Below are 25,081 nucleotides of genomic sequence, written 5' to 3' on the forward strand. Positions count from 1 at the left end.
CTCCTGAAATTCAACGTTTCAACATTGTTAATTAAGAATGGTAATGATCCGTTGGCGAGCTTTCGTTTGGAAGTTCTTTACAATTAATTGAAATTTCCTTTATTAAGGAATCGTAGTGAAATTTAAAATTTACAAATAAAACAATGCAGAATAAAACGAATTATCATTTTAAGTATGAATAACTTTAAACAAATTATAGCAATAGTAGAAAAAAATAATAAACGGTAATATGTTAATTAGAAACATTTAAAAAAATAAAATAAAAATGTTATTTTTAATTAATATTGAGCTGCAATTACAAATTGAGAAGTTTAGATATATTTAATTTTTATATTAAAATCAAATATTGTTTAATCCTAAAATTGTAATATATATATATATATATATATATATATATATATATATATATATATATATATATATATATATATATATATATATATATATATATATATATATATATATATATATATATATATATATATATATATATATATATATATATATATATATATATATATATATATATATATATATATATATATATATATATATATATATATATATATATATATATATATATATATATATATATATATATATATATATATAATAATTAAATTGCAACAAATACGTAAGAATAAAAATATTACATAATTTAAAATCAGTGGTTTTCGAATGAGCCTTATTTAATTTGTACATTTTAAAAAATCAGTTTTACATACAACACATTTAAAAAAATATATTTTTTTGCAGCTTCTAAAAATATAAGTTTGGAAAGTGTATGATTTAATATAGAATAAAACAACGCGAATAACTTATTTGAATTTCACTTTGAAAATCAGTGTTTCATTGTTTTTATCCATATAGCATACATGCGTCATTTCAGTCAAAGAAGCTCTCTTTCAAATTTCTGCGTTTCCAGGAACAAGGATCAGTCAAGAACCTTCCACGAATATTCTGTTTGCCTCAGGCAATATTTAGGAAAATATAATATAGCATGTATAACCCAATGATGTTGTAAAGAGCTTAAAATTAATCATATTAATAAGTCTGGAAAAAATTTGGAAAATTAATCGTTCTTTTCAGACAATATTCAATAAATATTTTTGTGATATATCATATTTATTTTAAGCTGAATTCTACTATAGATTACACTTATAAATTTTTAAATAAAAAATAATGATTTGATTAGAATTTTCTGTGATTTTTTAAAAATAAATTCACGAATAATTAAAAAATTAACATGTAATTTATTTAACACTAGCGGAGCCGGAAATGCTTGCAGGCGCATACCGTGAGATACATTCGCTTTCGCTCGCTCTCGTGTTAAGTGACGAGAGCGAGTAAGAATTGCGCGTGCGGAACGCATGTACCGCACGCTCTTATCTCTCACTCACTCTCGTCACTTGACACGCGAGCGAGCGAAAGGGAATGTACCTCAAGGTACGCGTCTGTTTGGTATCCAATTTAACTCAATTTAATTTTGAAGGATTGCAAAAACAGTCTCGATCCTTATTTAAAAATTATTTTCTTATCTTAATTCTCAAAAATTTATTATGTTTTTTACAAGAATATTTCTTGCGTAACGTGAGTTTGAATGGGTGGAAAATTGGCAACACTTATGAAACACATTATATTGGCTGTCTGCAATTCAATATCTTTATTTTGTTTTTGTAAAGGTACTGAGCGGCCATCATCTCTCACTCATTCTTGTCACAAAACATGCGAGCGAGCGAAAGGAAAGTATCTCACCATACGCGCTTGATACTAAATCAATAATTACTATTCAGGTTTACCATCCATTACAAACTTTTATCAAAAAATTTTGTTAGCTACTCTCGACTTAACACTTTTAATACCGTGTGCACAAATTTGTGCTTTTCATCATTTCAATTTTATATAAAAAAATCACACGTTAAACTGCGTATTTACTGTACTCATTTAGTGCTCTAACCAAAGACGCTATTAACATTTATTCACTAAAATATTTGAAAAAAATCAGTATCCAAAATTTCAGAAGCGCAAAATTCGAATATTTTTTTTTTGTGTTTTTAGGCAAAAAAATAAGATTTTTATAGCAATATTACGACTTATAATAAGTGAGAATCGAATAGAGCATATCTAAACCGAATTTTGACCAATTGGAGAGCGTTAAAAACAATTATCACTTCCGAATATCGCCGCGTGTTAAAAAAAAAAAATATTGTAGAGGTCATAAAGTTGAATATTTGTTGTTTCAAAAATAACTAAAAGTATTTCATCAAAATCTGTATCGTTTATATTTTTAAAATATGTATATTTTATGATTCTAAACATAAATATATTTTTTTATATAATTGGACACTTTGACGTTTACTGATTTTAACACAATGAATATAAAAAACGATCATTATAAAACTGTATTTTAAATTTGACGTTCAAAATGTTAAATAATTAAAAAGTTATGATGGTTTAAAAAATATAAGTTTAGGTTCTAATTTTTACAAATAAGCCTAGGTTATATTTTTTGCAATTAAGACACAGAAGAGTTCATTCGAATTCACATTAAGAAGCTTGGAAAATAGAGGAAGCAGCAGCTTCCCTCTTAACGTCAACACTGCTTCAGCAACGAGACGCTTAAAACGTTATGAGAACATCGCGTATATATATATTGTACACAAATTGCACATAGCTTAAACATTGTAAACACACTTAATATTTTTTTATCTTCGATATAAATATAAACGCGTGGCTGCTAGGTTAGGGAGAAAGCTATTTTGTATTAAAGGTAACTAGAGTTATATAACGTACTTAAAAAATTATTGTTTCCTGTTCTGAAAAATAATCGCCTTATTAAATATATATTTTGATTTCACTACATTAAAAAAAATGCTAAGCAAATGATTTGACTGTTTTATTTATGATATGTATTAATAATATACAGAATTAAACCAATGTACTAAAATTTTTAAACCAAAAAAAAATTTGCAATATTTTAAATTCTAAAATAAGAAAAATTATAATTTTGTATATGCTATATAAAAATATTAAATGTTTTTTATATTAATTTATTATTATATTAGGGTGCCAGTCAGTATGCTTAAAGTTGAGTTCATTCTTAAAATTGCATTTTGCATCAAAGAGAATCATCCAAAGTTCTGACAAGGATAGGAGGATAATAATAAAGACGAGAAAGGGGAGCGTAGTGGATTCCAGTTGCGCACGTGACCCATTACGGCCCTAATCCGACGTCTTAATCCTCCAACAACAAAATTCTGTCACGGGAATTAATGCCAATTCGAAAGTGAGGCCTACGAAACAATTGCCAACAACGCCTTCATTTTTTGTATGTCGTTATAACGACAATAATAATAACGGCAAGTTGCGCCGTTAACGGGCGACGTGCTCCACCCGCGCCGGGGGCGTTAAGGGTGCCGTTAACAAACTTATTCTATTTAAGTTGAAAATTAAAAATACGCCCCCGACCGATTCCGATGACGAAGGGCGAACTGAATACAAAGCGGCCATCTTCGATAATATGGCGGGCGCTTCCGATAATGGCGGACATCGGTTCACGTGAAAGCCGACACCTTTTAATTGCATCACCCGCTAGAATATAAAGAACGTTTTATACAAAAGCGCACAATGGGCCTAATGAGCGGGTCTCGTGCCCAGGGCATTATATTATGTTGCGATACGACGCCGTAGACGCTACGCTGCTACGGAGTGCGAAAATTGCTCACGTCCTAAATCATGCAGTGGAAACACACGCGTTACTGAAGACGTATTACCCAATTTATTACAATTTTAAGACTCCATTGGATTTGAAAAATTAGCTTAAAAACGATCAGGATTATTTATTTATTTTATTACTTGAATAATATATATGTTTAATTATTAAAAGTAGTGTCACAATGTGCGCAAAAGCATTTCTAATTTATTTAATAGATTAAATTATAATACTATATTTCTAATCGTAAAAAATCATTAAACCTGACGTGAAATACAATGTTCCAAGTAAGCCGGAAATCTTTCCCGCTTGGACGATTTAAAGACTGCAAAGCGGTTAACTTGCAAATAATAAGCTTGAATGTAAGAGAAACTGAAGAAAAAGTATTTAATTTAATTTTTTTGAGACATGATTTAAAATTTGTATGAATTTTCATTTAAATGCCAAGGTCCATTTAAAATTTTTTTTTAAAAATTTTGCCTTTATAAAATATTCTATGACTTTTTGTGAGCGAATTTATTATACTATTAACTATTAGATAATGTTGAATTACTGAGAATCTCAAGTGTAAGATTAGTGAGATTCTATTGTATATTTTTTGTCCTGTAATAAAGAAATTTCCACATATAGTTTATGAGTAAATATTATCTATCGTTTACTGGCATATTGGAAGTGCCGAATTTAATTTTTTTAGAAAGTTGGAATTATTTTTGAGTCATAAATTAGAACGATGTATATAAAAACTTATAGAAAAAATTAAGCGTGAAGCGCATAATGTTTATATACATATTTTATATTTTATTTAATCATAAACAACATAAATTTTATTTCATACGTTTTTCATGTAGCTACTGCATTGATAACTTTTTATAAAATTTAATTAGAAAAACTTGCCATATTCTTACCAAATTAAAATTTTCCATTGAAAAATAATTTCTGGAATGTTTAAAAATATTTGGAAAATTGTAAATTGCCTCAACAATATACATATATATTTATTTACCGATCATTCCCTTTTAACACTTTACCTATCGGTTACACCAATTGGCGTATGTAGCGCGCCAAACATTAAATACCGTGGACGCCATTTGGCGTCATTTGTATATGACGGTTTTCATATAAAAATGTATTTTATTTGATTTTTTAAGACATGACTTTTTATTTTATTTTGAAAAAAATTGGATTGTATTTAGATAAATGCGAAGGTTCACCAAAATATTTTTTTATATATTATTTTCAATTTTGCCTTTTTAAAATATTCTTTGATTTTTTGGGAGTGAATTTATTATGCCATTATTCATTAGATAGTATTAAATTATTGAGAATCTAAGTGTAAGATTAGTGAGAGTTATGGAAGGAACGAAAAATACCATAATCAACTCATTAACAAATACAGTCAGTAAATAAAATCTAAAAAATGGGTGGATGTAACGGTACTAGAATAAAAAAAAGTGGTTTGCAATGATATTGCTGATGGGCTTGTAAAAAAAGCTGATTACATTTGTATTGGTACAAATCCACTAATAGAAACTCCAATATTTACAAAAACAATAATTCGAAATATGTTTGATCAAATATTGCGTTACTTGCATTATTCCAATAATGAAATGTTTCTGATGCTGGGCGGCTATTTAAATCAGAAAAAATAATTGATTATTTCTCTGAAAGATTCCAAAATATGTACAAACTAAGCCAAAACATATCTTTCCATGGTGTGGTAGATTGAATTTTCGCGTATACAACCCTAGTAAGCTCACAAAGTACGGTATATTGATGTGAATGGTATGTAAATCAGTGCCAGGATACATATCGAAATTTTGTTACAAGATTCAATATCAGACAATGAATACAAATGGCACCATCTTTATATGGATAATTTTTGTAAGTGTTAAAATATAAAACATAATATATTTAAAAAATTAGAATCTGTGGTACCATAAGAAAGAATCAATGTTTACTATAAAATTTAAAAAGACAAAGTTACGAATACTTTCAATTCATTAAAGATTTTTGCCGATAATGCAAAAAGAAACGATATTATATAAGGAAAATAATGAAGATTATTTAAACTTTTTGTTGTAACATGAAAGGCGTAAGCCCAATGCGTCACAACGGGTACATCAGTACTAACTGGGTAAATCAGACACAAACAATACTTTTAAGTAGGTATATTGAAATACCGGACTGAAGCATCTACATAATTATTTTATTATATAATTTATAACCAATAAATATCTGTTTTTATGGAAGATAAATGCATTTAAATGAATTAAAATTTGAGTATGTTGTGTGGGTCCGAGCCTGTGGCCTTTTGGATATTAGTTCATCGTTTTACTGATACTTAAAATTTTTATTTACTACCGTCTTTCGGATAATTAATTATGGTGAGAACTTTTTTAAAATAAGAGGTTAAAATTGTGGTGATAAGAAAATCAAAATAAGAGATAAAAAAATCATTTTTGAGATAAGCAATTGTAGTGAGATAAAAATATAAATCGTTACATTCCTGCCATTAAATATGCAAGTTAGCAATGAAAATATGTGTTTTATGCCTTCACAGCAGTTTTGGTAAACGATTTTTACATGAATATTGATTTTATTTATTCGTCGGATATATATTAATATTTATTTTAATTTTGTAAGTACAAAATTAAATTATAAAAATGTAAATAATTAGCATTATAATATTCTAGATATATAATGAAAACAGCGAATAAAAACACAACTTAAAAAATACAAAATAGAATGTACTATTAAATGTATAAAAATCGTTAATTTCACTGTGATTATGATAATGTATTTTGTATTATTATTGTGTTAATATTAGATTATGCGATTCACAAATATATTTTAAATGAAAGTAATCTACTATTAAAGAAAATTGACATCGTAAAATTTAATTAAGCACGTGATTGTTCAAGCAAAAAAGCAGCTTACCCTCTGGTAATAATAAATGTAATGCAATTATAAAAAGGCGTAGAATATATTACTCTTGAACTTCGTCGAATTTCCTTCAGTTTTGCTATGGGTTAAAAAATACAGAAAAAACGATGGAGATGAGTTAAAACTTTAAGAAAATTCCTAGAAGGCGATCTTGTTATTTAATTATAAGCGAACTTGCGCTAATTTTATATAGAAATTTTATAAAAGGTTATAATGAAGTTTTTCATCTGAAATTCACTGTAGTTATGTTAATTAAAATGTCGCATAATTAGGAGGATTTGAAAGAAATATAATACTAATTTAATACTATGTTTGTGAGTGCGGATTGGAATGTTTCGAGGGAGCAAAAAAATATACAAATTGCAAATTGGCAAGACGAAGGCGGTTGTTTAAATTATCAACACAAAAATGTTACAAAAATAAAGATTTGTCTTCAAACAAAGCTTTTGAACAACAGATGAAATTTACTACGAATCAGAAAACTCTAATGTGTAATATAAACACATATGAGAATCAGAATGCAAGCAAAGAAGTATTTGATGTATTTTTTAATATATTTAATTTAGATTTATGGCATACATATGAGGGATGTAAAATAATATTTTACGCAAAGCTTATATATTAATGAGACATGGCGAAGTGCTTTTTATGTGTGTGAGTAAATATTTTTATTTTAAGAACTGATCTATATATTTTTTGGTTTGAACAATGATATAAAAACAAACCGCAAAACCGGCTTAATAAAAAAAGGGCAGAAAAAACACAATATATTATTTATTTATACAATGACGTTGAAAGCGATGTCAAGGAAAAACGTAATACAAATGTGTATTACGTCTGATTATTATGAATTTAAGTAATTATATATTAATACGTTAAGAGTATTTATATATATTTATTTTTATAACCATGCGTTACAAACGGCAAATCTTTACCAACTGAGTAAGTCAATCAGACGTAATAAATACCTACAAGTAAGTATTAACCACCAGACTAAAAAAGTCTGGGAATCAGTGATATCTATATTAATATAAACTATTATATACTATACAATTTATAATCAATAAATGTCACTGCAGCTAAGGCCGTTTTTTTTTTAATAATAGCGCATTTTTATAAATAAAAATTCGAGTGGCTTGAACCCGCAACCTCAGAGTTACTAGTTTGAGATATTACAGTCTACGCTATTCCGTCCTTATAAATATAAAATCTTTTCTCTTTATAACTCAAAATACAACTCACCTAAAACGGACAAATTCACGGTGCGAACCAGGGGCGGATGTGTTGAAACTTGACACTCGTATGGTCCATGATCTCTGGCAGCCACAGGACTTAAAGCTAGTCTCCAATCGCCATGACCAGCTGCTTGAAGTGACCATCTACCATCACTAGCTAGAGTTAGTCCACCAGCTGATAGGAGCACTAGATCGTCACCTCGTCTTCTCACCCAGGATATCTGTAAATTAAGCGTTAACATTAAGGTCAAGTGGTTTTTATGAGATCTAAACTCATGTTATTTTAATATATTTTTAATGGTAATAAAAATGTATATCAATTATTTTATAATTTAAATACATTTATACCACTTTTACAATTTTAATGTAAAAAAGTTCATTTTTATTTTATATAAATATAATTTTTTTGTCGAATTTAATATATCTATCCATTTTTGTAATATTCGAATATGGCTCTAAGGCTTTACGATTTCACATCTACTGCTTAAAAGTATGCGAATGCTATTTACGTTGTAATCACGTGAAGTGTATAATTAAATTAGACAATGATAAGACTCGAAGGCAAAGTTAACGCACAAAATATCTATGTGCCTTAACAATAAATACATATTTATATTATATACTAATATATATATATATATATATATATATATTAAAATATGAAACGCATAGCTTGCGGCATTTAGCAAATGATATAATTCATACATTTAAATTTAAGAGACGTATTTAGATTTTAATTAAATTAATTAGACCAAAACAGCCACAGAAATTTATCAGCCGAATTGAAAGTGTATCGAATGCAGAAACCCAAACCTAATTGTTTACATAGCCAAAATAGCTATATTGTCAGTGAACTAATTGCTTGTAAGTGATACGTCTGTAAGCGAATTTAATTTGCATGTTTAGTAAAGTATGCATTAAATCAAACAATTATTTAGTTTTATATTGGAAAAATATAACTAACCTTAAAATTTGTCACGTTTATTTAAAAATAAAAATCAACACAATTACAAAATCAGATGAATATTATTACCGTTAGAAAAAACAATCGAATGAATAAATAGAAACGTTATAAATATTTAAAAAGCAACATTATTTAGTCCCGTTTGTCATTGTTTTAATAATGAGACGATTCAGGTAAATATTTATACTTTATTATTATTAAATAAAATATTTATACTTTATTATTGATTAAAATATATTTAATATAATATTTTAATATATAAAAATATTTATGCTTTATTATTATATTATTTTACTGGTTCGTATCATTTAATTTGATTATTTTATGATTTTTTTGTTTGTTTCTTTCTATTCATTCCTTTTTGTTTATTATTTTCAAATGTATTTTTTATGTACTGAAATAATACAATGGAGTGTTTTTGATAATCGTGACGCATTGATGTAACCTGTTTGGTCAAGTTGATCTTGATTTTATTTAAATAAATAAATAATAAATAAATTTACAAGAGAACGGTTCGTATCTATTTGCCTTTTTCTACAATAAAAGCGTTGTGATACAATTCACAGCATAATTGATTAAAAATTTAGTTAATAAAGCATGTTTTGAGGTTGCTAAACAGTGGTGTTTTTTCAGATTTTCATCTGCGGGCAGTATTGTACCCCAGAGGATCGCGATTGCGTCTCTTAGGCCGGTTTCACACGTGCCGGATGGATTTGCCCGGCACCGGGCCGGCGCCGTGTAGTGGGGGGTAGTTGTATGGGCTAGTACTGACCATTTCAGATGTCAAAGGCGTCAGCGCTCGAAAATGTTCATCTTACACGAGCCATTCAGTTTCTCAGTGATTTTGACGGACACATAGATGTTTTCGGCGACAGTTTAGAGGAGCTGGGAAAATACAGTGAGACGATGTGCGTTTTTTAAGGTATGCGACACAATCATTTTCTGAACATCTATTAGTGTAATTAAATTTTAATGATGATAGGTGTGTTAAAGCTGATTTATAGCTATTTTGTATAATGTCAATAAGATGCATTTATAAAATTTAAGTCTTGCAATAAATAAATTTATTGCTATTGTTTGTCACTTTTCACCTTTCAGAATTTCTTGTTTGTTGTAATACAGTTATTGTGGAAATATACAATGTAGTCTATATCAGTCGTCATTCCTTCGGCACCTACAATAAAGTTTTTCACAATTATATTCATAATCACTGTTGGCAAGCGGTAGTGAATCAACAACGCGGATTTCGTGAGCGTCATTCCATGGTCACTCGTGCCTTTCAAAGCCGGTGACAAAATCCCTTGATTTTTAAATCCTAATCAATATGGTCTATATGGACTTGCAAAAATTATTCAATAAAGTTTGACGTGAGCGTCTTGATTTTTTTTGTTTGAGTTACTCAAGTCTGCTCCGATGAGTATTTCGCTCATTCTGGACTACCGCAGGGTTTCATTTTGTATACAATTCATTTTATTTTAAGCGTAGGGTCTACTGAATAAAGTACATTTTAAAGTTGTTAAACAGTGACTTTTATATGTTAGCTTTAGAGCGCATTCGAGAGTCGCGATCGCGTCCCTTATTCTTAACCGTCGCGGCCAAGACGTCAGCACTTAAAAATGCTATTCTTGCACGAGCTATCTAACTTCTAAACGTTTGGGGTCATAATAGTCAAATTTAATACAACAAATAAATTAAATAGATACATAATTAATTTATAGCAAGAAAATTTTTGTATTTGATATTACTTCAGTACTAAATCGTACTTTACATCAAATAACTGAGAACATGGCGATTAGTCGTTGATAACTACTAATTATTTTACGAGATATGTGCATTTAAATAAATACCTCGTTCCATAAAACGAATTATTTGCACATTAATGTAATGTAAATTTTCGGAAAAGGATTCGTTGCAGAGAGTTATTTATAAGTTGTTATCTCTTCTGACCAATGCTAATTTGTACAACAGTAATGTACAAACAGTACGTTGTCTTTGATCCAACAGCTAAATGTTCACATGACAAAACATCCTCAAACAAAATATTCAAAATTATCTTCTTCAATTCATCGATGCGATGCTTAGAGACAGAATTTTTCAGAACACTCTTTCGCAGATTACTAAACATAATTAAGGCAAGCAAATCAAATTTGATCACGTAAATTAAAAAAATGTTGTAATAATACAAAAAACTTATACGCTGCTAAAACATAATACACATTTAAACACCTTTAATTATGTACTATATTTTTATCAGCGCTTTAATTACAAATACTTCGATAGAATTAGTTGTCCAATCATCATCAACAGATTCTTTTTTTACTGACAGTATCATATGATTTATCATATTATTATGGTACGAGGTTTACAAAATATGTATTTAGCGGTATGATATATTACATATACACATTTTCATGTTACAAAACATAATACATATTTTGTTTGTGGATGTTATGTCGTTGGACCAAATGGCGTGTGGACGATTTGTCGTGTAGAGCATTTGTCGAGTGGAGATTTTGTCGTGGATAATATAGAATTAAGAATTCTTAAAAGTATTTCATGATTAATATAATATAATAAATCATAAGCTGAATGTATAACTGTTCATTTAGTAACAAAATTTTTTTTGGCAAATTTTCTCATCAAACATACGAACAATACTTTTGATAAGAGATTTAAAACTCTACGTGCTTTTCTTGCAAGTATACAATAAGTAGTATTGTGTAAGAGTACATGTTGGTCTTCGTTAATTAACAGTATTTTCTGTGACTGTTCTACCTAATAATATACAGATATAACTATGCACTAGAACCAAAAATTCTCAAAAAAAAAGCAACTTAAACGTTAAATTAGAATTATGAAATATGAGAATTTCATTCAAAAATACGTCCTCTTACTGCAAAATATAATCAAATATAAATTTGACATTTCTGTCAGTTCCATTTCAGGGTTTTCTTGGTCCTTGACTTTGTATCTGTGAATCTGTCACAGCTGTCTGTCTGTGTTTGAAAAAAAATATGCACTGGATTTAAAATTTATTTTTAACAAAAAATGATTTGGAACGAAAAGGTTTATTACCCTACAATATTTAGTGTGAACACAATAAAATGGTGTAGCAATTTGGTTGACAGTCCTATAAGTCCATGGCTCGTTCACGCGCTTTAATCTTGCTAACGGAGCGTCGGATCGATGAGATTCACCCTTGCCGCACCATCGATTCTTTCCTTTCCATAAACTAAACCCTTCGTTTGGTTTACATAAATCTAACAAGGGTAAAAAATCGGTGCTCGTTTTGTTTAAAGATTTGACGGCTTTTCGTTGTTTATTCCGTCGTTAGTGCTGAAACAAAACCCTTTATTGCGCATAGGTTCTTAATTCTCGCGGATAATAGCCTTCCGTTATCAGGAAGAAAGGTTTATGACTGAGATTTTATGTTTCTTAGCATCGTAAGATATTGTCGTAAAACTTATATCTAGTACATTTTAGCATACAATAGTATCAGAATAATATAATATTATTACGTTTCATCTATGATTTACCATATAATAATCACACAGTGAATTTTCTTAATACAGATATAATTATTTAAGCAAAGATAAATTCATGAGCTTTTGATCGTGTTTATGTATATATTGTATTGCTTGTACATTGATTTTATTATAATATATAATACATTAGTAATTAATGTTATTGAAATTAAAATTATATTGAAGCAATGTTTTTGTTGAGCTGTTCGTGTATTCATAACATAAGTAAACACCATATATCCTTTCATTGCGGGTTTGATTGAGTTACCTAATATGTTGTGTTGTTTAACCTGTTATTCAAATAAAATGTTTAGATTATAAATGCAGAATTAAAATTATATACAATCCTTGAATTGAAAAAAAAGTAAATACCATTTACTGATTATACATTTGCAGTTAATAAACAAAAACAACATAAAAGTTGAAGATCAAAGTTTCAGCTTTTATATGGTTATAAATCAATATATTTCACATGTATTATTAACAAATTTTGATTCACCATCAAATAATATGTTTGGGCAGTAGCGGATTATCCATTAGGCACAAGAAGCGCGCTTAGGGTTCTATTGTTTTAAGGATTCCCAGTAGGATAAAATATAACTATATATAAAGAAAATTGATATTGTAGCGAATACCTATCATAATTCGACGATTTAATTAAAATTATTAATTTAACAAAATATCCAGGTTAATTATTTATTCCATAAAATTAATAAGCATAGTAGGACAAAAAATGATAAATATAATGAAAGATCTGTGAACTTAGAATTGATTTATTTTATCGAATATGATGTATGAGGCCCTTCTGAAGATAAGACCCGGTTATTTGCATACTTTATATCCTCTCGTCAGCCCTGACCATCAGCTCTCCATCTCAAATATATTGCGAGCATAGAGTACTCACAACACTTCCTTTCGGAATACACTTCGAATAAGAGTTTAACCGATCTCGCACCAAACAGAGCAGATCTAAGCGGCAAAGATGTTCAGCTTAACAATTACTTTAATCATGATCTTCGAAATGATTTAACAGCTATGTGACGCAATAAATATGTATATACATAAACCTATTTATATAATTTCAGCTCTGTACTGTAAAATTAATAAGTCTTATGGTTTCAGTGATGCAATTTGAGTTGATTGTTAATGCGAGAAAATGGTTTATACATTAATTGTATGTAATTTGAAAAAATGGTTAAACTCCATCTATGTACAATTTAATTTTTTTTATATCTACCATGTAGTAGTTTTATATGAGACCATTGTGGTCCCTTCCCATCACGATAAAATAATACGTTTAACAATATATTATGTGCACGAGATAATGCACACTTTGCTAAACGCGCATTCTAAATATTTTTGTATTTAGTGAGCTTAGGTAGTTTTGATTTAATTCATTAATGCTAATAGTTTTCGAAAGTCTGCGTGACTATTGCAAGTTTAGTTGCTTTTAAAATTCTTGGGTGTTCCAAAATCATGATTTCTCATTTGTTTTTGTTTTAATTGTAACTTTCTACTAGAATCGCTTATTATGATCGACGTTAAATGGCGAGCATTATTAAAAAGTGGTTTTTTTATAGCATAGAAAACAGTTTATTGAGAAACTTAAAAAAAAAATTCTCTGCTTATCACGCATATTTGAGTGCTTCTGAGAAACTCCTTATCCTATTGCCAAGTACCAGGGATAACGACAGTTTATAAGCCACTTCATTTCAGTTGATTTTGCGTCGTCAACTAGGGAAGATAGCGCATTTTCTTTTATTCTTGACATAACGTCGAGGGTTTATTTAAATATTTAGCAGGCCACTATGTCGGTAAGCTTTTGTCCTTGGCCAGGCGCCCCCATCAAAGAATCCGCTATTATTAAGGCATCCTTTGTAAAAGTTTTATATTTTAAACCTTTCAGTGCTCAACTAATTTGTATAAAAAAGTCACGTAATTAGCCAATTATACGGTAAAAAATAAATTGAAAAATTTAATTATGATTTTTAATATATTTCTATTCATTCTATGCTGCATCTATATTCACCTTCAGTATTAAATCTTTAATTTAATTTTATACTGTATAATTGACTAATTAATGGCTAGTGCTACATTATTTTTTATAAGAAGTCAGATAATTAGTCAATTATACAGTAAAAAATAAATTTAAAGATTTAATTACGATTTTTAATATGTTTATATTCATTTTATGTTGCGTCTCTATTCAACTTCAGAATAAAAATATTTTGGATTTATTTCTACGGTATAATTTACTAATTAAAGGCAAGTGCAAATTTTTTTATTAAAGTCACGTAATTAGTTAAATAAAAAATAAATTAAAAGATTTAATTACGAATTTTTGATATGTTTATATTTATTATATGCTGCATCTATATTAACTTTTAGTATTAAATGTTAAATTTTATTTTTTAATGTATAGTTAACTAATTATGTGACTTTTTATGAAAATTAACTTAGCACTAAAAAAATCGATAAATCTGAATTTCGCACTTAGGAGCTGTACACAGAGATTATGATTCATGGCACCTAGCACATAAAGGGTTAATATTAACAATACTATATTATCATAAATTAAATCACGCAGTTATAAGTAATGCAGTCTATTGAATCAGATATTTTATTTGAAATGTATTGTTAACGTTCTGTATATAAAAAAATATATAGCACCAACAAATCTAATGCAGATAATGTAATAAATGTAATTTTAAAGTAATGGTAAGATAAGAAGATCAATTTTTATTTGACATCAACGTCTTACAAATTAATTATTTAACGACTTTTGTGATGTGTCTTTAAAATTTACGTTTATAACTAGAGCTTAAATAAAATAAATAAATAGTGTAATCAGCATCAAAATGCAAGATTATAAAAAATACAAATTACAGTAGAGAAAATTATAATTTAATGAGCAACAAATAAAAATTATAGTATCATATATAATCTTATTATCACCTCACCACTATTTGAAATATTGAAATCTATATTAAATCCCTTTCAGCAGCTCTCAAACTTCACGTTCTTGGCGTTAAATCTCTCCCAAAATTCGCCACCCATAAATATACACGTTCGACTTTTCGAGGGCTTTCGCTCTATTTAACCCTTCTGAGCCGGAACACAGCGGGCCCTTTAAAAGTTACATTATTATTTATTGGACGAAGGCAAAAATGGGACCTTCGTCTTATCTGACGGAAGCGGATGCCCGAAATTCCTTCATAATGTTGATCTACCTTACGGTATGATTTACTGTTAAGGTATATCGTTATATTTTTTTGCTTACCTATGAAAAAGCTTTTCATTTTATTTATTTATATGGTTTTTATTATGACGATGATACACATAAAACACTCTTGATCCATATAGAGTATAATGACGTATTTATTATGGTATAATGTTACGCGTATAATATTTTAGTGGAGTTGGGACGTCGCTCCAATCTCCGGTTCGTTTGTGTGTACTTAAATAAATTTTATGTATTTTTTATAACGCCAAAATGGATCATTTGATATTGACAAATATTTCGAAAAAATGCGAATGACTTTAATATGTCTGTGAAAAATGGGAATATCAAAAACACGCCGAAATGAGTTTAATATATATTATATATCAAAAGCACCCTTTAAATACACAATTATATGTATTACAGATTATTAATATTTGTGAAAATATCAAAAGTCAAATTAGTATCTTCTTGAAAGAACATCTTGAGTTACTTATTAAGTAGGGCTATATATTTTGTTCAATTTATAAATAACGAAGCTGGCTAATATTTTCTTTAAGTTATATTATTATTTTATTTTTTATTATAATACAAAAACTGAAGGATGATTTTCTTTGTAATAAAAGCAATTGGATTGTAATAAAATTACAGTATTTTAAAAACTGTTTTTGCTAATTGAACCAATGTTTTCTAATAATGTTTAATTTATCGTTGTTTAGCTATTCATATTTTATTTATATATAATATATATATATCTTTTTTTTTTAAATCTCGGGATTCATCGCGATTTTCGCTCACTTTCTTTCTATATTTCGGCTGCGATACTCCAGCCATGGTCACGAATTAGGCGTAACTAAGTTAGCTACGGATAATTCGTGACCATGGCTGGATGTATATATATTATATTTACTTATATATCGTACATTTGTACGACAACAGTTTTTAAATAAAATATAAATTTATGAATCAAATAAATCTCATTAATTTAGAAGGTCGTTATTATAACACAATTTATTCAAAAGTCATAAAAAATATATAACGTTTGATTATAGTAAAGCATATCCTCATAGGACTTGTGCCATATTACACAAAAACTGTCCTTGACATAATAAATCCTAGTTACACGAAGTCGGTTTGCAAATTTCACCCGCCTTTAGGCTGAAACCGCCGTAACGTATGTGTATACATTTAGTATATACACATCGCGCCAAAAACAGTGGAACATTTCAAGAATCCTTACAGTTTATTTATGGCATCACTTGCGCTCCGAAAACTTTACATAACCTGCCTTCCCACACGTAAATTAGAGAAACAATGTTTCGTGGGTTGTTAGTTTAATTTGATAAGGAAACCTCCGACACCCCGAGGGTCTCCAACTTCCAATCTGCAAATACCTATAATAAATTTGCATTGGGGTCCCGACGACTTGACCCCTGCGACTAACTTAAACTTCAGCGCCGACCTTTTTCAACCGCCGTGGAAGCTAACTCTTCATTATATGCGGCAAAGGGTGCCAACCCTTCAAGGATCGTTCGCACGTTTTAATCTCGCTAAAAAGGACCAACAAATTGATGAGGTCCGAGCCTTCCCGCACCCGACGGCCGTTTCCTCTCAAATGTCATAAACTATAGTTATTCGTCTTCTACGAAATGCTCTAGAACGCCATTAGAAACCATATTTAGAGCACATTATGCTTTTGACATTTATAAACAGCATCAGAGATGATTTATTTATTATATTATGCTTAAAATTTTAACAGGAAAAACTCGAAAATGTATTCTATGAAAAGGTGCTCAATAACATTTATATTATAAATATATTTATTTATTAAAATATAGCGTGTCAATAATTTTTTTGATCTAACTTCCATCTATGGCTGCTTATATACTATTCTGATTGAATATCTTTCAAAGAAGAATATTTGACTAAAGCAGGGCTTCTTAAACTTTTTTCATTCACGACCCCATTTATGATTGTGAGTTTCTTCGCGACCCCTGATTTATTGATTAGGTAACAATATACATACATATAAAAAATATAGTTTTAGAATTTGCTCAGAAACATACAAAAATATAAATTTAAAAATTGCACAAAAAGTTGTAAAATTATATTTATTATAGTTACAAAAATTATATGCCCTATTTTTCATCAAAACTGCATTTTTTGCAAATACATATATAAAAGAGAATATTGAGCAAAATATTTTGTCGCTGGTATATATTCGAGCCCGGGCATTTTGGTCGTCTTAGTCCGTTCAAATATATTCGAGTGCAGTCGTTAAGTGGTTAAGTATACAAAAATTAAAGGGAAATCGTTTTTTAATGAGACGGATGTGCTTGTTTTTTACTGCAAAACACAGCTGGACGTAAAAACATTTTTAAGCGATGAAAAATATTGGGATTTAATATGTGTTAAAGCTGAAAAAGTAATTTCACATTAATATGTGGTGTTCAATGGCAGAAGAACACTTAATGCCATATCAGAGATTGTGGGAAATTCAGTTTTAGTTCCGATCCAGAATTCAGTCAAGGGCTTTTTTATGGAAAATCTAGTTTTAAGTTTGTATCACTCGAAAGCTCAGCAAATTTCTCTTGAGCTTTATATGGCAGGTGATTAATCACACTCAAGCCAATCAAAAATGGTTTTTGAATCCAAGATAACTTTTTGAAATCAATATTTGATATAAAATGTTGACGAAATGGTGTTTTTAGCGCTTTTAAGTGACCTATAATAATTTTTGTGATAAAAATTTTACAATGATTTTTCTCGATTATAAAATTGTCGATACTGGAGAACAATTTGAACGAATCCTTTTCTACTCTACTTTTCCAAATGTTGATATTAAAAAAAATATCTGACAGATAACACAGCTTGGATAACCATAGGTTATTTTAAAAATAGCAGCAAGATCACATTTTTATTCGGTTAAAAATATTTCGATTTCGTCCTTTAATAACAATAACCTTCTTAAGCTTTAACCTCTTGATATCCATCTTACTTCTGCATATAATAATAAATTTGTATAATTGGAATCCGTATCCTTACAGAGATTTGAAAATAAGCGGGTGTTAAGGGCATGGCTCTTAATAAAATTTATAATCTTAACAGCATCCTGAAGCACATCGTTCAATTCTGGTGCTAATTTTTTTGCTGCAAGGGCCTCCTGATAAATAAGTTAGTGGCATAATAAGCAGCTTGAAAAAATGATTTCAATTCATATATTTAAATATTTTACATTAAAATCTCGCGACCCCAAGATTTTGCTAAGAAGCCCTGGACTAAATAGTATATATTTACATACATACGGAATGTTTATAAATATTCTCCTTCCAATATCAGTATAGTTTTTTATGCGTTTTTTGTATTATTATTTTAATTTCCAGATCCATTAAGATTAGTAATCAGATCAATTGAAGTAATATACACATTATGTTATAAAAAAAATAGTAAAACGTATCAAAACTATTCATATTATCTTTTAAGATAATGGAACATAAAGTTTTTAACGCTTTAAATTAGTACGAAGTACTAACTGTCGTAAAGACAACAACTCGGTATGCTTATAAAATATAACTTATAAAAATATATAAAAAAATCAATAGCAGACATTGAGAAAGTTAACAGCTGCACAATATTAACTTTGAAATACGAGTATTTTTTGGAATTCAGAAATTATAAAGAGCTTTTACTTCATCATTTTATTTGTCGGCTGTAAGTTGCTATGGCCTCTTATTCATATATATAAGAGGATAAATTTTGCAAAACAAAAAGAAAACGCAATTTGGTATTAGATAATGCAGCATTACACAAAAATACTAATACACAAAGACGTAAGAAAATGTACAATGTTTTTTAAGAGTTAGTCGATTTTTGTTAAAATAATATTCTTTTTTGTAAAATTTCTCTTATAAAATTTAATTTTTGTAGCAATCGATAATCAATCTCAAAAGTCACAACATTTGATTTTAATATTCATTTTAGCAATCTTTATATATTTAGTTACTTGGAAAATCGTTGATGACTTGTTGCATGTAACAGAGTACTCAACTTACTCTGTAGTATAAAATTTTAATCTTGGCTCACTACTGATTATTTTTTAATGAATAACATAAATCCACAGAATATCAAAGTTAACTATAACTTTTTATTATATGTTATTTAGCGTTAATATATTCTATTTTGAAATGTTAATTTTTCGATGGTATTTAAAGATAAGACCGCATTTGTAATAAAGTACTTATTATGTATGTAAAATTGCCATTAATATTTAATGTAAAATGTATCAAGGTTTTACTGAAGTAATATGTAAAATGTTTATTTACTATAAATAACATTTTTTAAATACCCAAAAAATACATTAGCCGTTAAAATAATTCTAATATATAATCTGGAAAACAAATTCTTAGGTAATATTTTTAACCAGTTTCCTGATTGATTAGAAGAGGATTATAACGATATTTTGGTTATGTCCTAAAAAGCGACAACTCTTTGAGCTACGTCTCAAAGTTTATATATAAGTAATTAATTTTAAGATAAGGATTAATAAAACATTTTAACCAGAAATTTCGATTCGAAAGGTCAAAGTGCAAAAATAAATTCATTTAATTCGTTAGGATTATATTATATAATACATAGGATAGAAAATTATCCTTTTTCATTTGCCACAATTTTGCCTTAAGATATATATTACTCAGACATGTATGTATAAACAAAGTTTGATCTCAAGATCGGTGTTTGCATGATACTGCTAGCTGTTTGTGTATTATTTTTTATTTTGCGAAATTATATGTTTTAAATTAGGGCAAAGAGTAATAAACTAGTAGATTGGTGATAATATTAGTTATTCTAAAAATTTTGATGCTTACGATACTAATAAATAATATTAATATAAATTAGGAAGATAAACAGAAACTGAATAATTACTTGAAATGCACATCGAGTTATTATATAGCCGACCCTTATTACCATAATACGCCGAGTCACGTCTTCAATTTGAAATCGAAAAAATATATATAAAAAAATCGTCTTCTCCTTAATCACTTCATTTTTATTATCATTCTCTCGCATCGGAATCTCTCGTTTTATATATTTTTTCGTCTGGAGCACTTTCACGCACTAAATTAATCGAATTCGTCCTAACGAGATGAATAATCTGCGCGCGTAATGGAGAGCTCGAGGCGGGCAGTTGTTAAATGCAAATTTGCCAAAAGCGCGAGATGGAAAACCTTTAAAAACCCTTATAAATCATCCCTGTGCTACATAGCCGGAAACACGAGGAAAAAGGCAACGCGCTCCCTTTGTCCGAGTATATCGCGAGTTAGGCCCCTCGGAGCGTTCTGGTTAATTAAATATGTCAGACTGTACCAAGGTACTATTTCGAAAGGCAGGAGAGTGACGAAGGGTACGTTTCGGTAGGCTTATTATGAGTACCCTACGAGTTTCAGTCTTTTTGGTGCGTTAAACGTTAGCGTTGAAACGTCGGCGATTAACGATCAGCTTCCGAAGAAGAAATGTTAGAAATTTCGAGCAGTAAAGAAGGTTTCTCAAATCATAATATCTACAAGGGTCATAGTAGATTATTATGCACTAATAATATAATAAAATTGCTCATTTTTTAATATTCAAATTAAATTTTTAAAATACATTCGGATATTTCTTAATGTTGAAGCTGAAATTCTTCCTCGTCTTTTCATCATTGTTGAGGACTGTGACCCGCAATCACCGCTTGGCTGGATCTCTTTATGATTCTCCTCTAACTCTCCCGAAATTCCGAATATTTAAATGCTTGTGGGAGTGGCCGTATGGTATTTTTCATTTGGTTCTTTATATCAGGCTAGATAAACCTTCAAATTAATTAAAGTTTTTACATGTTGTCGCTTTATTATACTTATTATTATTAATATATAATGAAGATACTAGAAATTTCTTAAATGCGTGGGATCCAAATATTTACAAGATAAGGTAATATACAATATAAAAAATAATTTAATAATCAAAGCTGACAACAGACAATAAATACTTAAGACAAAGACAGTTAAAAACCCCATTAAAAGAACAAATCAATTAATCGAAAAATTGCATACAAAAATAAGCGACTGGTAAGAAAAAAAATTACGCGTTAAAAGCGCCATAAATATCTATCCATCGTGTTTGTGTTTCTTACGAGTGTCTGTCTTAAATCTAGAAGGATTTAGCTAAATTATTTGAGAATGGCAGTGCTTTATAAACACTAAATTGAAACTTTGCATAGGTTGACAATCATATAATGTTACTTACATTGTGTATTAGGATCAAGTTATAACAGTTAATGTTCATCTACTATAAATTTTGATTTCTGTAGGTGTATTATGTTTTTACGTATCGCAACAGCATCTAAAAATGGAATATAAAATTTTAATCAAAATAAAGATTTAACGATGATCAACTAATAAGTATAATAACAACATAAACAACTACATTTGATTTGTTTCACGTATTTATATTATCCTTGAATGAAAATATTATGTACATATTTTGATCATAATTCCAAATCGGTTTGTCCTATCCGGGTCAATTTTTTTTGTTCAGACCATCGTGCCGGGAATCTTTCTTTCCCTCTCTTTCTCTTAACATTAACATTTTTATTTTACTTTTACGAATATAATTTGATCATATACTGACTTACATACATATATCTAATGATGAATAATGCCGTATTTTATTGGTTTACACAGTCACAATGTGTCTTTCATCTCTCCAATAACCTAATAAGTACGGTTTCACTGATAACAAGAATGTAAATACTGAATTGGTTGTTTTTACACTAAAAAAATCTTTTTACCAATAGGGTATAATAATAATAATAAATTTCTCCAGCTTGAGCTGTGCTTGTTTTATAGCGTTAGTACTTGCTTATGTCCTTAAATCATTATAGCTATGTGTAAATTGATCAGGAAATTTCTGCTATTAGTTTATTCGGCAAAATTCTGTTTTATCAATTGTCACATCATTTTAAAGTTTGGTTGTGACGTGGCACATCGTTATTTGCTATATGTTAATATTGGAGCTATTTGTCATGCATCCGTATCAGTTTTATATTGTTTTGAATAGAAATGTGATAACATTTATTCAAAGCAAGCTAACATAACTTAGCAATAGTATCTTATTATAAATAAAGATTGCTTATCGATTTTTACATTGTTATTCGCCACCCACGTCTTCTCTAATCAAGAAGTGCAAACTTTATTTTACTAAAATATTTGCTTAAAAATCCCCTCCTAATGTTTTAATGTGAAAAAGCGTCATTGTGCTTCTGCCACCATGGAGGAAACATCGCAACTGTTTACGATCTTCAAGAAGGTTTTGCTGTTCACCGTCGGATTGCTAGGCTTAACACTATACAATATTTTGTTTTGGTACTTGCTCTGGATGTCCTATCACAGACGCCTGGATTTTGAACATAACGAAGAAGAATCCAACAGAAGACGCCGCGAACATACAATCGGGTCTCGTAGAAATGCTTCAGTAAGGTAAGTAAAAAAAATATTTGTTATATAAGTATGCTTAAGTCTGAAATCTGTTTTTTTAATTTATTCTAGGTCTAGACACACTTAACGATAAAGGATAATAAAGCTTTTCGAGCCAAATACTAACGAATAATTATGAATTGTACTGAAAAGCAATGCTCTAAAGTAACAATTGCTGTTTTTCGTAACAATGTATTTTTATAAAATAAAATATGTAATTTAAAACTAATTTATGTTTTTAATTTATAAAGTTCAATTATATACAATACACTAAGAAAACAACATTTCCATAAGCTTAAAGCATTTTAGTGTGTAGCAGTATTTCAAACAATCAAGCAAAGTCTGGATACGTTATTTATATTTATTAATAGTGTAATTTAATGTAAAATAAGTTCATATAAGCATTGTTTGCCTCAATCAATCATATAAAATCGTCGTAACTGGACCAAGATTGACGCGAAGATGGAAGCGGCGGCTATTGCGGTCTTTTCGGTCGTTATTGATGGTTTGGTTGAACTCTCGTATGTTCCAAGCTGGGAATAGAGCGAATACAGAAAATAAGTATTAAGTTTCATTGCTCGCCCATTTATGTCTGCGACGATCAATTGCGAATATTTTGTTTTCTTATTAAAAAATTGCGTTGCGTTGTCAATCTAAATTTTAATAGGTTAGCAATTTGGCAACCCCACATTTGTCATTTTACATTTAAATGTGCTGTCAGTACAATTTCATTCACATATTTTAAGGGCATTTTTGACGGATCATTTTAGTTATTCAAAAAAAAAAACTGTACAAAAAACGTATAATATGCGAAATAGCATTTCTCGGTGGGTTGTGAAGAATAATGAAGTTTTTGCTTATTGCGCTTTTAACGCGTTTTCACTTTACGATCAACCTTCCTAATAAAAAAATACTTAATAATATAAAACAAAACATTCCTTTAACGATTATTTTAATGCGATTAGCAAAATTTGTAAAAATACTATTATTTTAGATAGGCACAAAATATTTAATTTAAAAAATAGTGCAGTAATTTTTGAAAATAAAAAGTTAGTACTGATTGAATTAAGAAAAACATGGTAAACTTGTTTCATATGTACATGTTATTCCATTAGTTATTCATTTTTTTTCTTACATTCTCAAAAATGTATTTTTTTTATTAATTATGTATTGATAACACGATATTTTTGCAGTATGGCAGTAAATATAAAATATTCTCAGGTTAGTTATATTATGCTTAATGGGTTTCAAATTTATAGCAGTAATGCAATGGGCAACAATGTCATTAAATTTAGAAAGTGTCAAATGTGGTTCTAAAAGTTTCGTTCCGATAATTTTGACATTGAATATCTACATAAGGACCTTAGGGGTTGTTAGTGAGGATATTAGGGCTGCCATCAAAAGCCTACATCAGTTCACAGATATTTAAAAATTTAAAAAAGGTGTTAATTTGCAGATTATGGATATCTTATAAATTGCTTGAAGAAAAACTATCGCAGCGAATCTCAATATGATTCATGAGAAGAAAGATTTATTTTTGAGTCGAATCAAGGAGTAGATTCTTTACTTTAAAATGAGACGTAAAAAAAAAGCCAAAAAATTATCAATTTCAACCCCGAGAAATGGATCACAATCCAATATGATAATGTTATGTATTTGGTGGGATATAATTCATTATGAGTTATTGGTTCATACAGATAAAAGTATGTTTGGATAAGTTGTTTAAAAGCGACTCAAACTATAAAAAGCCTTTCCTTTATAAATTAAAGAGGGTAATTTTACACCAAGACAGCGCTCTCCCTCATCTATCCAAGAAGATGATAGAAAAAATCACTCCTTTCTTATCCATTGTATTCTTTATCAAATATTTAGATCCCTGTAACTGTTTTTAGGTGAAAAAAAATATTTTTAATAAATCAGATAATTATAAAAAAAAACATTAAAGTATTTATTGCTTCATTCATTATTTTTCAAATCA

General features: G+C 28.7%; 1 protein-coding gene across 2 annotated transcripts in view; it reads right to left on the reverse strand.

Annotated features, from left to right (window-relative positions):
• LOC148235384 (protein amalgam-like) overlaps positions 1-25,081 on the reverse strand; it is a 220,148-nt gene that overhangs the window by 32,428 nt on the left and 162,639 nt on the right. For both annotated transcript variants that reach the window (XM_088186943.1, XM_088186944.1), the window contains exon 4: positions 7,898-8,111. In XM_088186943.1, coding sequence (XP_088043069.1) covers positions 7,898-8,111 — 214 coding nt within the window. The remainder of the gene's footprint in view (positions 1-7,897; positions 8,112-25,081) is intronic.

Source organism: Plectrocnemia conspersa, unplaced genomic scaffold, assembly GCF_051122295.1.
Source record: "Plectrocnemia conspersa isolate PC_06_02 unplaced genomic scaffold, ASM5112229v1 ptg000005l, whole genome shotgun sequence".
NCBI classification, from domain to species: domain Eukaryota; kingdom Metazoa; phylum Arthropoda; class Insecta; order Trichoptera; family Polycentropodidae; genus Plectrocnemia; species Plectrocnemia conspersa.